At 43.2% G+C, this 16,734-nt stretch overlaps 1 protein-coding gene across 1 annotated transcript; it reads right to left on the bottom strand.

The window, feature by feature from the left end:
• Nucleotides 1–1,599: 1,599 nt before the first annotated feature.
• Nucleotides 1,600–16,579, bottom strand: tesk1a (testis associated actin remodelling kinase 1a). The gene is made up of 11 exons (XM_076091066.1): nucleotides 16,419–16,579; nucleotides 14,978–15,814; nucleotides 11,792–11,913; nucleotides 10,853–10,901; nucleotides 10,360–10,506; nucleotides 9,275–9,357; nucleotides 8,553–8,643; nucleotides 7,563–7,646; nucleotides 7,215–7,301; nucleotides 6,905–6,998; nucleotides 1,600–5,096 (listed from the first exon to the last, which is right to left on the bottom strand). Exons 2-11 carry the CDS (start codon nucleotides 15,182–15,184, stop codon nucleotides 3,862–3,864), a joined length of 2,199 nt encoding a protein of 732 aa, XP_075947181.1. The 5' UTR covers nucleotides 15,185–15,814; nucleotides 16,419–16,579; the 3' UTR covers nucleotides 1,600–3,861.
• Nucleotides 16,580–16,734: the final 155 nt, after the last annotated feature.

The raw sequence follows: 16,734 nt of genomic DNA, 5'->3' as shown, positions 1-16,734 counted from the left end.
CTAAATTACTCTGTGAAACATGGACTAAGTACAGTCGCTGCTGACACGCAAGCTACTGAGCAGTTTTTTCAACTTTGTCAATAAGTTACTTTGTAAGATCAGTAATTCCACTTTCAGTTATGTTGACATACATGAATGATGAGAGGAGAAGTCAGGATAACACATGGGGACAGTAGTCACTTTACTATACTTTGATTACGTTTGTATGTTTGTTTCTTTTCCAGAAAGAATTACTTGACTAATATTTCACATCTCCTATTGTTTCATATTGTACCTTCCACCCCCAAAAACCTGTTAGTTACTGTAAGTGTTAACATGACATATACTCTGCTACATGCTAACACGTTACCTCTGTGTCCCTAAACAACAATGTTTTCTTCTTCATGGGCTCTGTAGGCCCTTTCTCACAAATATGTCCTTGGAACATTCAAGCATGTTGTAGTTGACCCAAACATAAGTGTAAGTACCTGAAAATGACAGTAGTAGTATCATGGTAGTAATTGTAGGCCATGTTTGGGTCACAGAGTGCAGGCGGTTCAGTTCAGAGTCTGTCTGCTGCTTATCTTTGGCATGGCTCCATTCAGCAAACCACACCTACTAAATATGTATACAGTGGACATTAATGGGAATGTACGGATGTTGAGATTGGTGGGACAGACTTTGGAACAGGGTCTTTGGACAATATTAGAGACACAGTAAAAATGATATAAATGATGAATATATTTTTCCATGAGCAGAATTACATTTTAATAACCAGAACAACTTCTTTAACATGTCATATAATCTTGCAACTAAAAATAGAAATATTGCAACACCACTGTACTGAGATGTTAAGGAATCCGCTATCTAAACATCAATTCATTTTTTGTTTGTTGCTAAATATCTTGTTTTCTATGTTGGATTTGTAAACCTGTAGACAAATTTCAAATTGTTATGTGTACAGCTGTCATGCTGTGTACTGACTTAAAAACTCTCAAGGTCACGCTAGAAAATCTGAATAAGTTATTTGGAAGTCTACCATTTTAATACGTCTTGATTTTCCTGTACATAATATCAAAATACATAGTCCTTTCTACAAGTGTCTTGGAATTTACTAGGAAATTATTAAAAATGAAACACCTGTAAAACAAAGCATAAGTGATACATTTCTGAAAGATTGAATTCATTAAATAATTCAGTTACTTGTATGAAAATAAGTCAGGCATAATCCTCCATATGCCAGCTCAAGAGTCTGCTGTTTATCAGACTTGAGCTGCTATATTCCCTCCCCCTGCATAACTCCACACTTCACCTCCCTCCACCATTTACAAGAAATGGCAGCAAACTGCAGGAAATAGTGCACAGCAGTTCCCCCTATGGATTGAACATGGAAAGAAACAGAATATATACCTATATTTAGTTTGTTAGTTATTATCAAGATTTTAAAAAGTTGGTAAAGTTGTCATGGTAACACAAATTTTTTCAATCTTAATTACAATCCTATTATTGTTGGAAAGGGCCCAAAAAAGATTGAGGTGGTGTGTTGTTTGATGAAAAGAAAAAAAAGAAAAACAATTATATATATAACTTCAATGAGTATTTTTTCATGCTAATACCTGAAACTGATCAAGAACATCTTTTATTCACATATGTATCCGGCTTGTGAGTTACAGTTCAGGTGTGTGTTGTGGTTTTTGGTAGATATGTGGCATAGATGAATAAAATACAAACAGCACAGAAGATTGTGCACAACCATATTTGTTTATTACCAGATTATTGCCCGCAGGTTCCTCGCTGTATTGAAGAACTTAACATAGAAATGAAGCAAGAATGGGTTTAACATCAGAAATGACGGGATGAAAAAGTTATCCTGCAGGTATCTGTCACTCTACCCTTCGTTCAAAAGCACATACACACACAGTGTGTGGAATGATCTGTACAATAAATATGCATACCTGCTTCACATACCACCTTTAAATTACATCTGTGTCATCAAAATGCACATGTAAACACACAAGATACATGTGAGGGGGAGTGGATGTCAAAGGATGAAAGGTGTGTAGTTTGTTGGGCCAGAAGCACGCACACACACACACACACACACACACACACACACACACACACACACACACACACACACACATTACAAACACCAGTAGCACATATTTAAATAAAGCAACGTTAAGTAAAAGCAAAGTGCTGCAAACTGAAGTGCGAAAATAAAGAATTTACATGACAAGTTTCTTCCTTTAAATCCCCCAAAGCAACAGATATCGGCTTCTCTCTCTCTCTCTCACACACACACACCCACACATGCAGGTCAACTGCAATAAAAATGTAGGAAGTAAATCATCTTTATTAATTGTATAAATATTGTCCCTGTAGGTATTGTTAGTCAATTAAATATAATCAAAAACAGTGTTTTTACATGTGTTAATGGCCCTGCAGCCACACGGTGCTTAACTGTTCTCTCCATATAGAACCAGTGCAGTGTGTCCGTCAGTAGTGGGCCTTTTCATTTCTCCTAAACTTCCTCCATAAAGGGAGGAACAATGAATTCCAAAATGTTCTTCCCCCACTGCCGTTTACAAAAAGTACTCTACATATTAAAGGATATTTTGTAGTTTGGGCCATCATTCATATCTATACTTACTAAAATAAATGCTGAGAACTGGGAACACAGTCTCAATATAATCTGACAGGGAACAAGCACGAGCAGTCAGACCACCACTTTACACGGAGGAAAAACCAAAAGTGACGTGTGTCCATTGCAAACATCCACCACAGTCCACAGACAGCGGGGGTCATTATTTTACTGTCTTCTAAACCAGTTTGACTAACCTCAGGGTTGCTTCTTTTTAATCATGTCACGTGTTCACAGATCTCAGCGATTAGCTTGGACAGTACATTGTTATTATTACTGATAGAAATGACGGCCATAACTACGTAAATAAGATCCAAGTTGTAATAAACTGCAAGTTTACTTGTTAAATGAGTCGCACACTTTCTTTCCCCATGAGAGCCTCCAGAAGTGAAGCCAGCACAGTAGAATGCAGACTGTGTTCGGTTAGATTTGGTTCAGTAGAGAATGGGGCGAGCATCACTGTTTGGACCAGCAGTGATGAGTGTAGTTGACCTTGACTGTTCAGTGTTCAGTTTACAGCCCTGCTCAGCCCGTTTTGTTAGAACCCTATCAGGTTCAGCGGTATTGTGCCTGCTTTAGCCACGTCTTACGTCACACCACCACGTTCTTCACTGTCATGGTGACTCGTTGTGCCTACCAGGTGGCCCTCTAATCACCAATGCTACTGTTTGCTGTGACTGCACAGAGTTAACAACACATCTCAGATGCTGGGGTCAGTATTGGGTTCTCAGTGTTAGCACAGGAACAGTTAGCGTTGCTAACCTTGAACGCTAGTATTTAGTGCTGGTGCGTGTCACAAGTTCAAAACCAAATCCCCCTTCAGCAGGCTTAAAGAGACATAGCACAATTAAGTCCCGCCCCCACCGGAGGAGAAAACAATTGATGGCTCTCCATCGACTTTGTATTGTGTATTTTGACAGTTTGGGACTTATGTTATTGTGGAATGTGGATACATCAGAAAGCTCGGCCGTTTTATGTTTGCCTTAGCTAGCTACAGCAACTTGCTAACACAAAGTTAACATTAGCTCGCTGATAGCTAACGTGTCCATTTTAGTTATCAGCTACACCCCTGGTAAACATAAAGTGATAAAATAATCCTCTGATATGCTGACATCTATCGTTTTAGCTAGCTACTGGCATTTTGTTAGCCTTTCAGCCCTTGGTTGCATAATGTGTCGGAGATTGTTTTCCCCTCCGGTGGGCGTGGTTTTCACTATATGACGCGTTGCATTCTGGCTCTATGTCTGGGCCTCCGGCAGGGACCGGCCGGGTTCACGTGGCACTGAGGGCCCACTTACTACTAGTCCATTTGTGCTGCGACACAGTAGAGCTTTGGTTGCTGTGGAGGCCGTTGTTGACGAGGAAACGCTGCCACCAGTTATGGTACCATTGAGGTTACGGTAGGGCCGCTGCCGTGGTAACGAAGCCCTTCGGCGGGGGGCAGGCACAGCAGCTGAACCACGGAGGCACACAGAGGGGAAACTCAGACCTACCAGACAGCAGCCTGGACAGGAAATGACCTCATCCTGCTCAGCATGGCCACGAGGGTCAGAGGACTGGACCTGGGCTTCGTTGTAACCATTAGCACGCCCTCCTCCACCCCACTGCACCTGCTGGCCAATTACAAGGGCCGAGCCGTTGTTGTTGTCCAGTTGTGGCAGAGCAGGCAAGGAGGGCGGTCCGTTGGAGATGGGGAGTCGCCAGCCATTGGTCTGTAAAGAGGAGGAACAAGTGGAGGTGAGCAGGGGTCTTCTAGGTGTGGAGTCCATGACTCCATCTGCTGGCTCTGGAGACTTGGTACAGTCCATGGGTTCTGTTAGACATACACCCTCCTCTTCCTCCACCTCCTCTAGTCGCTCCAGAGACACCATCTCCAGCTCCACAGGAAGCCCTGAAGCCTCTCCCATCTCATCCTCCTCCGTTAACAACTCTCTCTTCTCAGTTATCTCCATTTGCTCGACCTGCAACCTTTCACCTGTCTTCTCTGACACCCCTGTCTCCTTCCTCATATCGTCCTCCACATCCTCCACTGTTCCTCTTCTAAGCGCCGCTCTGACGTCCTCCTCTTTTTCCTCCTCCTTCCCCTCAGTGTCTCGTGGCAAGGCTACAGTCCGGCTGAGCTCTGGAGTACAGGGGAGCGACTGACATCTCCTCGGCAGAGCTCGCTTCCCCGGCATCCCTCTGAGAAGCTGGGGGGAGGAACACGGGTCTCGAAGTGCCGGGAGGGTAAAGGTCAGGGAGATGACGGACTTGCTAGGTGTGTCTAAAAGTTTACAACGCCCCCCATTCAGGTCCTGCCTGAGAGAGAAGGGGTTGACCCGCGGGGGAGTCCCGAGGAGAGGAGGGGTCAGGGTTGCCGGGGGTAACATGTCCGACTGGCTCCTCGCCAAGCCTTGTCTTTTCTGGCTTCGGTCACCGGGGTGACAGGGAGAGCTGCGGCGCCGATCCTTGCTGACTTCTACCGATACTGGCTCTGAGCAAGGGAGGGAGGGAGACATGTCAGTGAACAAGTCACAGAAAAACGAGAAATGAGAAATGTCACATGTCACAGAGAAATGTAGAAACTACAGATGACACGGGGAAGAATTGTGTGATGTATGATATGGTACTATTTTCTAGAACAATTCCCTTTGAATGTAAACTACTAACCAAACTATCCTCTTGTTCATCATATGCTCTTAGCAGTTTTAATCATGGACATCATGGAAATATCAGGATCTCATTTCCCAGGATTCAACACTAGTCTGTATCTGAGTCGGCCTTCAAGTAAGCTAACTCTCCAAGGGAGAACCGGAGGGGAAACCCATCTCTGACACAAGCTGTAGCCAAGGCCAACTGGGCAACTACTTCCAGTTTCATTCTCTTTGATAAGTTACTTTGATTTCTCTCCTTTTATTGAGCGAAGAGGGTTTTGGTCTCAGATATGATTTTATACCTTATGTCTGATCTCATATTACTTAGTGTTCATTTAATGATGAAAACCTTTATGTGATTATCTTTCATTTATTATTATGTAATCCCATGTGCTTCTATATCCACTGAATGGTGAGATAAGGGAAAAAGGTCGTCTTTGTTTAACCTGCTCTGGTCTGATTCAGCATAGGAAACAGGTTGTAACGGTGAGAGACATCCTGACTGATGTTCCACCAGTAAAGGCCACACAGGAAGCTTCGAAGATGGGCTACCAACTAAATGTAACATAAACAGTATAATCCAATGGTTTGGTGATGATTAGTTGTTAACCATAAATGGATCTGAAGGTTAAGATGCTCCAAGTAAAGATGTATAAATAGGGAGAGACAACTAAGTATTTGGGTCTTGGGGGGGGGGGGGACTTTTGAAGTCGTGAAGAGGGCGTATTTACTCCTTATTCTATCATATATATTTTTGTAACTGGTAGTATTATTTTCATCGTAAAAACAAACGATAAACAAAGTCCAGGCTTGCTCATCTCTGAGTGTCTGCATAGCCTCCTTAAGATAAGACAGCTCTTCCCCTGGGATAGGCTGACAGTAGTATCGAATTCAACATGCATTTGAATAACAAACCTGCTACCTGCTGAGGTAAAAATGGTGTTGTTCATTCTGATGTGATTTACTAATGTGATTAGCTCAGATTGTTTGATGCTCTGCTGGTTTATTATGCCTGGTGTTGCATGTGATCACAGGGCTCAAACATAGTTGTGTGATTTTAGTGTACATTAGGGTCAGATTGGGATCTAGATTGGGGTCGATAGGGTCAGGGTCAGAAGCTGCCCTACTGAACCCAGCAAGGTTCCCAACCGACCCAGGGTTCCTCCTCCAGTGATGTCCCTTTAAACAGAACCATACTCCATCTATTGCATCCACATTCTTTTGATATCCGGCTGTCGGGGAGGTCGACGTGAAAGGTCTGAAAGAAGTGATAGAACGGCAGCTAGTGTTTTAAGCTAAGATGAACTTCCGCTTCCCTAAACAGGCTGAGGCGGTCTGCATGAGGACGTTCGATACCAGGTCAGAGATTACAAAACAGACATCTTCCAGTGCCTTACCCACATTAGGAGGAGGCATCAGTTTAACAGAAAAGCTGGACATCATCAAAATGTTGGCCTTCTATGCTATTTTATATCTATGATCCATTCCCATTAGCACTAGACTAACTGCACTCAAAGACAGGGGACAGATCAGAGTATTCAGGGGAAAAGCCACAAAGACTTGTGGGAGCACTCACACAGACAGTGCTGTAAAAAACATCTTTTACATTTAATGAAGACATAAAAAATATCTTTTTGATGCTTTTTACCGAGTGCAATGGACGTCTCTCTCTCTTCTTCTGTCTCCATGCCCTCCAATGTGAGGACAATGTCAGAGAACGAGGGACGCCTTTCTGCACTCATCTGAAAACAACACGAGGACAAAGATCCACATACAAAGAATGAGAATGTTAACATCAGTAACACATTCATTTCGAGAACGTAGTAACATGCTGTCAGCAAAGACACAGTGGCTCAGAGAGGTCCAACTGTCCAAGGTGGTGTCAGACGAGGGAAACTGACACACTTTGCAACCTTATAGGTTATGACCAATGAGACAGTGTGTGTGTGAGCACTTACATTACAGCAGGTGACAGCGAGGCTTAAGAACGCAGCTGGACAATCCCCAACCATGTTCTTAAATGCATCCACGTCCAGACCAAAGTCCTACACACACACACACACACACACACACACACACACACACACAGTGTTTCAGTGTAAAACATTGATTCCTCCACATCTTGTTGCTGTGTTGCAAATGTTAAATTGCAAATAGTTTCCATGGCTCTCAAAAGCAGTTTGGAACATTGACGTAGACAATATCGTTCCTCCCACCATAAAATATAAAGGTAGCAACATGTTTCTGTCTGTGAGGGAGCGACACATCACTACACCACCTGACTAAATCACAGGCATGGAGCCTACCTCTGTCCTGGGTAAGAAGTCAGGGTCGGCTTCAATGCGGGCAATGATCTCACACAGGATGATGCCGTACGCAAACACATCCACCTGAGCAGAGGAGTGGAGTGCATGTTAGTTCTGATCATGCACACATAGACGCGCCGTGGTAGACTGAAACCTCATGGGTTGTGGAGAATTGATACCAAGTTTCTGATGTTTAAATCACGAGAAAAGTTGAATTCATATCAGGTTCAAGACTTTGTTGGTTGACTTTTAGTGCCCAATGTTGCCTCCAAATCTCAGTCAAGCTCACTGTCGATGTGTTAAACCAGACAATACACTTCGTTGAGACAAAGGTTAAGGGATTTTAAAAGTGTTTTACCGACTTAAATGTTAATTGTACTTTGACCAATTTCATTAGTAATGAATGGCGAAACATCTGGGTGCCTAATGTCTTTATTTCTTCTTCCTGTACATCAGAAATAAAAGGGTAGTGTCTTCATCCAGTTCAACTGCTCTGTGACTGTGACAGTGACTGACTTTATAGGAGGAAGTATTCTAGTTTTTTGGTCACCATCACCAACGTATAACTTCAGAAATGTATTGACATTTAAGTGAGACTTTGTAAGTTTTGCTGAACAAGTCTTTTTGACTTGACCACTAGGCAACCTGGCTGAGAGTGAAATGGTTCTCCAGGTGAGGTACTGTGTGTTTAATTCTTCTTTAATTTCCTAATAGAACTATCGGAATGTTTTTCCTATAACACAGTATAAAAGTAGCACCAGAGAGTGTGGTAGTCAGTAACATCTATCTATAGTTTGCTAACATTATCTGACTTCAGCCACCACAAGCTACCGATCCTACCAGACAAAGTAAAACCCTGAGTGTACTGAAATGACCAAGGGTGGTTGTATTGTTAAAAATTAAGCTTTTCATTTGTAGGAGGATGAATGTGTTGTGCTTTCACAGTTTTCTGTAGTCCAGTGGGTGTTTGTGTGAGCTGTGCAGCTTTACCTTCTCATCGTACAGCTCCCCTCTCAGGACTTCAGGGGCCATCCAGTAGGGGGAGCCCACGATGGCCAGAGGCTGCTTCCCCACACTATCACTGCAGAGAAAGCAAGGTGCTCATTCAAAGTCACACTAGTCGGGATTAGCTGTGAGTTTGTGCTATAATTTTCTCTTTAATATTTTGTATATTCTAGCAACAGCCCTGCAACACGTCTTTGTTGAGCTTGTACTGCTCAGTTTAGTTAACACCGTGGTTCTTTTCAACGATGTGTTCTTGGTTCATATTACATTGACATTCTTTTCCATCCATGTTCCCACGGGGAACTAAATATTAGCGACACTTCTGTACCAAGAATCACCAACCAATGAAAGAATGTAGTCATCTCCGGAGTCGGATGAAGACCTGGTTCTGCACAAGGAGTCATTCATCGGCATATAATGCACAACAGACCAACTGAGATGGGTTCAGCATAAATAACCTCTGATAATGATTGGTTTATACTGGTTTATAATGGTTTATACTGGCTCCTCAATGGATACAGATGTGTTTGTTAAAATAAAGCAGCTGTCACTGGACCCTAAAAGCCAAGAATTACATCGGAATGACATCAGACTGATATCAGAATGACATCAGACTGTATTTCTGACTACAATTCTTTCATGGAGCGTTTGTTGTTAGACTGCAGCAGAAGAAAAGACACCAAGATTCTGGATTTCCCTTCACTGACCTGTAATCAGGGATCTTCTCTGCCAGGCCGAAGTCTCCCACCACAGCAGTGAACATGCTGTTATCACATTGAACCAGACAGTTCTGCACAGGGGAAGTGAAATTAGCCTATTAATCAATAAAAAATACACATTTTCTCACTGACGTCTAGTCTAGCCATGCGGACAGTTTTCGTTTTATTTGTCCAGGTTGTGTTGAAATGTCTCATGTGTAACATGAGCCCTCTGTTCTGAACTGTTCAGGCTATAGTTGGAAGCTGTAAACTTCCAGTCACACGTGCAGCATCATCTAACACATGCTCCTCCTTTACTTCTCTACATCCTGCCCGACATGACGTGGAGGAGATGTCTAGGTGGAGCTAAAGCAGGTGTTTAGGGTTCGATCAGACGATCCCATTTGTTTCTCAAATCAAATCTTTAAGACAGACTGTCCACACTGTTATTTCCGAAGGATCAGATCAGATCTGTGATCAGCATGGGTTGCTCCGTAGCTACGCTGGGGAGGCTCTCCAACACGGAAGCACCGTCACTTCGCCCTCCAAACAATCGCACTTTCTAGTCGGTGCAAATTGTGATGTTCTGTGCTGCCATCCGCAAAGTACTGACTGGTGTGAACTGACGCAAAAGACACTTTGAACAGAACTCCTCCTCCTCGCTGCCATGGCTGCAGACACTTTGAGATGGGAAACACTTCTCAGGTTGTTTCCTGTCATGAATTTGCTTTGAGCCTCTCTTTTCCTATTTCTGTCAACAGGCGACAGGATGAAAGACACTCTCTCAGCAGGATGCAGGAAACTGTAAATGCTAAATGCTAAATGAACTTGTACTTGTATAGCACTTTTCTAGTCGTCCGACCACTCAAAGCACTTTCACACTACATGTCATTCACAATGGAACCACCGATCCTCTGATTGAAGGACGACCCTGCTCTACCACTGAGCCCCAGTCACCACACTGTTCCCTCTAGAACTTCAGCATCATGGTGGAATTCAATGGAGCGTATTGTCTCTCCGTAAAATGAGTTTCTATAGATAGATTCCCACCCATAATCAATGATCCATAAGCATCTTATTCCTGCCTGCTGTACCTTGGAGGTGAGGTCTCTGTGGAATATGCCCTTGTTGTGCAGGTACTGCAGCCCTCGGGCGATATCCAGAGACAGACCAATCCTGACGCACCACGACAGGTACAGATCACTGTCCAACAGCTGCTCCAGGTTGCCTCTATTTATATACTACAGAGAGAAACAGCAGCATGTCAGTGAGATGCCCAGTCAGCACATTCATGTGTGTTAAAGTAAGACACCAGCACGAGAATCATGCATTACCATTTGCAAGATACAAGCACAGTTTTGAATGTTGAATACTAACATATGGTATATGTCACTGTAATATGAGCAGGATTCCTGAAGCGCTACATGGTTCATGATGAGATGATAACGGATAAGATTAAAAAAAATAAAAAATAAAAAGGAAATGGAAGAGGGAGACTTAAAGTGAAAATAAAAAAACATGAACCACTTTTCAACACATTTCAAAAAGCTTCATAAATCTGACAATATTAACAGAAGATGGTTTTACCTCAGTCAGAGCGTGGAGTTGACCCTCATGCACACAAACCCCAAGAAACCTGAGGAGACAGAAAGAAATATGATTTTTTATTTTTTATTAATGTAGGCCATATTGTAGAATTGCCACGTGTCTGGAAAATAATTATGTAAAAGGATTTAAAAAGAATATTAATGAAGGCCTTGAAAGTACTTGATTCAGCCTACTGGAATACCTGCAGGTTTGAGGCTTTCACGCTCAAAACTCACCTATGATACTATTTTTAGCGACATAAGCGACAGATATTCAGCGATTTGCTGATCACTGTGTTGTTCTCTCTCGCAGTAGTTCCTCGCTCAAACACTGTACAGAAGCTGAGGAAGTTGACTTGAACACAGGCTGAGGATATCAATAATGTCACATACAGGATTTCTTCCATTGTTACCTCAATTTGTGTTCAATTTATACTTCACAATATGCCAAAATCACTGGTTGAACTTTCCAATGGCGATGTTTACTATATTCCTCTGTAGAGAAGTAGCATAACCTTTGGACTGAAGCTGCTCTGCCAAGGTTCAGAATCTTCAATTTGACTTCATTCAAGGCAAAAAAGATAGAAAATTAAAGGTGATGAGTGTTTCCACAGATATTGCACATCTGAGTTAGTAAAGATGTTATGACAAAATCCAAAGTATGATTGTGACAGTATTTATGGAAGCTGATGATGGGGGGGGGGGGGGGGGGGGGGGGGGGGCGTTAAAAATGTTGCTATGCACATTGCCTTTATAGATGGAATAAAATGACAGATCCTTTGGAGATTTAAAATTTGATGTGGTGTCATAATTAAACTTAATGTTAACCTTAATGTTGATGTGACACACTAAAAAACAAGAAAATGTGAAAACAGCAATTCATATCCAAAAGGTTGCTGATCTAAACTCACCTAGCAACAGGCTTATATATATATATTACCTGAGTATGTTTGGGTGGCAAAGCCTGTTCATGAGCTGCACTTCTCGTAGCATGTTAGCTTTGTTGCTAGCCAGAGTGTTCATCTTCAGTGCCATCACCTGCCCTGTGATCCGATGCTGCACCTGGAAAACAAGCAGAGAAGGGTGATCGAGGAGCGGTGCTTCTTCTGGAAAGCACTTCCTCTATCATCTCGTTTTCATTTCAAACATCTGTCTAAATTTAATATCAATATGTACGGAAGCTTACATTTGAAATTACATAATTGATGCATTTGTATCAGACAAAACTCCCCACACATGTAAATCAAACCAATTGTTTCTTTTGACAGTGTATCATTCAAATAGAACCTTTAGTTTGGACAACAGAACTTTGTAAAGTGATAACAAAATGTCCTCACGATAGTCCACGGAGGTCAATAAGTGAGAATACTGAATATGTTTCCAGGTACAATAAAGTCATCTGATATAGGGTTAGTACTGTATGTCGTGTTTGCATCGCTTGTTGGCAATGTTAGCGCAGCAGGCTAATAGTAACATGAGTTATCTTCGGGCAGCTGTTGATTTCTTCTGATTGCTTGCTGGAGACAACAGGCTCCTTTTCACTTGTCAAAGGTTGGACCTTTATTCTGCACAGCAGAGAACCACAGTGTCCCAGTACATGACCATGTGATGCTGCAGGTACACTGGGCCTGTGGTCATGTGTGTGACTGGACGGGTCATTGCAAGGTTCAGCCAGTGTCTGGACCTGTGTGTGTGTGAGAGTGTGTGTGTGTGTGTGTGTGTGTGTGTGTGTGTGTGTGTGTGTGTGTGTGTGTGTATTAATAGCGTAGCACTAATAGGCTTTCTGGATTTCCCATCACTCCTCCTGATCTGCACAAATCCACTGGTCCATTACTGAGACCTGTCCCAGCAGCAGACAGCAGGCTGGGTTGAACAGTAATAACAGACCTCATGCACTGGTTCTGTGGATGGGTCCAACAGCAAGAAGTGCAATGTGAAGTGAAAGACAAAATGACCTTCCTCTCTCTTTAGTAACTTCCGTTCAGACACTCGGCCTGCTGGGGCTTTGAATACATTTGGAATTTACCCAATTTTACCTTTTTCAGTAGTCTAAGTCTCCCTTTGGATATCTGTGTGTGGCAGTTGCTTCAGAAAAATGTCCATCCTTGAAAAACCACCGTATAATAACAAATAATTAGCTTTATTAAAGCACTAGACGAAGTACATTTTGTGTACCAGATAGATGCATTGGTATTTTTTGATGTAACATAAACTTCAAGGTGTCATCTGTTAGTGAATGAATGTATTACACTATGTCTTTTTATCTGTGTGCTTATTGTGTTTAATAATACTGCATCATCCACTCCTTAGGAGCATTACAACCACCGGGTGAGTGTTGTTCTGTTTCTAGTCATCAGAATGAAGAGATGATGAGAGAAGGCAGGAGGAACAGCTAGTGATTGTTTTACCAAACTTGTGCTGCAGGTGAAGGGTCGTTTGGCCAGTGGCCTGATACCTGCCTTTCACATCACCACCTTTCTCTTTTACATTTATAATAATGATCTGAATGAACCCTCTCCCATCCAACAGTAAGAGGTGCACTTGAGAAAGCTCCCTCTACATACTACATGCTTTTATTAAAGGAACAGTAGCTCTGTTTTCACTCCTCCTCAACTGGAGAATATCATCGCTTTGAGTGAAATGCTACCGCCAGAATGGTAACGATCAAACATGAGGGTTGGGTCACTATGGAGCTCTCTTATCTATAATGTAAAAGAGAATAAACAGAATAAAGATTATATTGTTAGTGTTCTTGGAGTAGCTGGTTTAGTTTACAGTTTGTGGACAAAGAAAAGCCATGAAACAGAGCATCTACTCGTCTACTGACTCCAGCATTAAACCCTGGACCTTACGAGAAGAAGTCATGCCATTTAAATCATATGAGGTACTGAATAACTACGTACGGTATGGTAGGTGTGTGTGAGTGTGTGTGTGTGTAAAGCTTTGGCTGTTTCAGATAAGAGCAGAGGAATGTGAACAGGAATCCACTTTGTATAAACCCTCACCCTGAGCAAATACTCCAACAACTACCTCAGGTAACTCTACTGTAGGTGGTTGTGACTGCTATGTGTGGGTGCTGAGTGGACTCTTGATTTGGTGGGCAGGAGGTGATCATCTACATCATGTCCGTAAAGGTTACCTAGTGTCCACACACACACACACACACACACGGTGTGACAGTAATCTGCTTAGCCTGGACAGTAGGACCTGTCCTCCAATGAGCATGTCCCCTCACACACACACACACACACACACACAGTCTCACACACACATGTATCTATCTACATGTATGACAAACATCAGTCCAGTATGTATCCTGCTGCTGGATATCTTCAGGGACATTACGTGTCGGCTTTTCAAGGCTGGTCAGTATATTGTCCCGTTAAACATATTGGAATTTTTGGGTTGGGTCATGTAAATGAAATCATTCATTCACATCACAAAGTAATCTAGCAGGAATGTGCACTTGTACATATTTGACAGACTAATGGCGTATGCATCGCCCTATGATGTTGTATTGCATCGTGATAAACGCTGAGCCAGGTTTCACTGTTTTGTACGTGTGATGTGCGTCCTGTCTCCAGTGGTTATTAACACATTTATTAACATACAAACGCGTTATATATAGAACGTAAAAATGTCCTGTTGACATCCGTAATTTTGATGTGATATTTGATATGATTTTTGCTATAATGGGTAACATCAGGCCGAGGAGTGCTGAGGCACTAAAAACAATGGCAGCCGCCCACTGTGGCTGAATGTTACCATGACACTGACAGAGAAACTGTGTCTAATGTGGATCTATCGTCGCATCTTGTTGGTCAGACAAACAATTTGAAATACGACCTCAGATGAGGCTTAGTTTCTAACCATGCAAACCGGGCCCCCAGGGGCTCCACAAGTCAGAGGTTCACACTGAGTGTCAATTGGTTGATATTTGGTAAAATGGTGAACCGGGAGGTGACCGGGATGTTGCGGTTAAAGTGAACACAACATATATTCTACATAGTCAACTATAGAAAGTGGATCTTTCTATGTTGACCCAACCTTGATCGTTTGACATTTGATTCATTATCATTTTATTTCACCCACTCAGAGTAGTTTAACCAGTCGACAGGTCACATACCTTGAAGACCTCAGAGAAGAAGCCTGAACCTATCTTCTCACAGAAGAAGTCGTCGATGCGGGCCAGACTGGACACAGCGCTCCTCAGGGCTCGGTAGGAGGACGGGCGGATCCGGTTGGGCGCGTGGATACTGTGGAGGGGCGGCTCATCCGGGCCGCCGTGACCCTCCTCGGGGTCGCAGAAGCAGCACTCGGCGTGGTAGTCCATGGTGCTGGTGGACCACCGCGCTCCAGTAGCTCCGTTCTTTCCCACAGGGGAACCAGAATATGTGTTAGACCGCTGTAGTCCTGAGACACGAGGTGATGGAGGTGCCCACCATCATGATGTCAGAATACCTTTATATGGATGACCTGATAATATAGCTGCTTTACATCTGATGATGCCTTATTACACTAATAGAGAGAGACTAGTATCTATACTTCTATGGAGTGGGCCACATTTCTCCTTGGTTCAGCATCGTCTCATTCAACTCATTGGAGGTGAAGGATAGTCTACCATTCCCTCCAGGTTCGTTCATCCATGGTCCCAAAGTTCCTCTGAGCAAGCTCCAAGTTCCCACCAGCTCCAGGGCTTCTTTGTGGGTCACCCTGTCCTCTGACGTCCCAGGAAAGATGGAAAAGTCTCACTAATGAAAGTCACTTCAAATCTCAAAGCCGCTGCCACAGCGGTTTTAGTAATTCCTGCAGCCCGTGAACGTCGCCTCTCCGTGCCGGTACGTGAGGAGGCTGGTTCCCTCCGTCATCCCGTTAGTTTTGAGGCTGAGATGACGGTCGCTGCAGCTGCACGGTACCGAGAGAGGGTAGGAGGGCGGAGCAGCCAGCTGCTATGTAAAGCTCCCTGTGGAAGTATTAAGGATTAATGTAGAGATATTATAGGACACAATATACAATATGTCACAGGTTCACTGCTGCTATAACGTGATTACTTCACTCATGTTAGCGGAATGACGGAATGCTCGGTGTTAACACCACTGTGGTACATTAGGACACATTAGTATGCGCTGATTTCTGTCGCATTTAATGACTGAGAGCCTCCTCTTGACCCGGGTCCCGGGCCGATGTGCTGGATGTGTTTATGTGGGTAAACGGTAGCAATGAGGCTGATAGCCGGAGAGAAGCACCGCTAGGAGGGCGATAAGCCATCAATCACCTCCTGGATAAGATCGAGCGGCACTGCTCAACCGGACTGTTAGGCTTAGACATAATTACAGGCCTCTTTCAACCATGTTTTTTAAAACATTTTATTCATTTTTTTTAATACTGCGTATAGTCAATCAGCGTATAATTTGGCCACGGCTAAGTAAACAGGAGAATATAACGTTCGCGTTTTGAAATCCCATATTTCTCCTGGTCAATAAAACCCCTGGCTACCGTTAATAACGGGAGCTGTCAATGACAAGCGGGCTGCGGAGTCACAGTCGACGGCTTCCTTCTATACTCACGTCGGTCTGGATGGAAATGTCGGTGCGGTCCGAGAAGATGTAAAAACAGAAATATCGCTCGGCAGCTCCGCGGTGTCTGCTGCTGATAATCCTGTCTGGATTCCTGCTTCACGAGCCGCTTGTTGGGACTACTACCATGAGACAGCGCGGAGTCAAGCTAGCGAGAGTGATACACAGGACTTCCTGTAATTACACAATAAAAGCCTATCAATATGAGCAGTCGATTTACAGGCAACCGTATGCACGTTTAGACGTATACTTAAAACCTATATTTGAATCATCAATTTATAAACACATACAAAAAATCCAATGATTT

The sequence above is a fragment of the Anarhichas minor genome, unplaced genomic scaffold, assembly GCF_050575085.1.
Source record: "Anarhichas minor isolate MPS153535 unplaced genomic scaffold, ASM5057508v1 ptg000014l, whole genome shotgun sequence".
NCBI classification, from domain to species: domain Eukaryota; kingdom Metazoa; phylum Chordata; class Actinopteri; order Perciformes; family Anarhichadidae; genus Anarhichas; species Anarhichas minor.
This window is presented reverse-complemented; position numbering and strand designations above follow the sequence as displayed.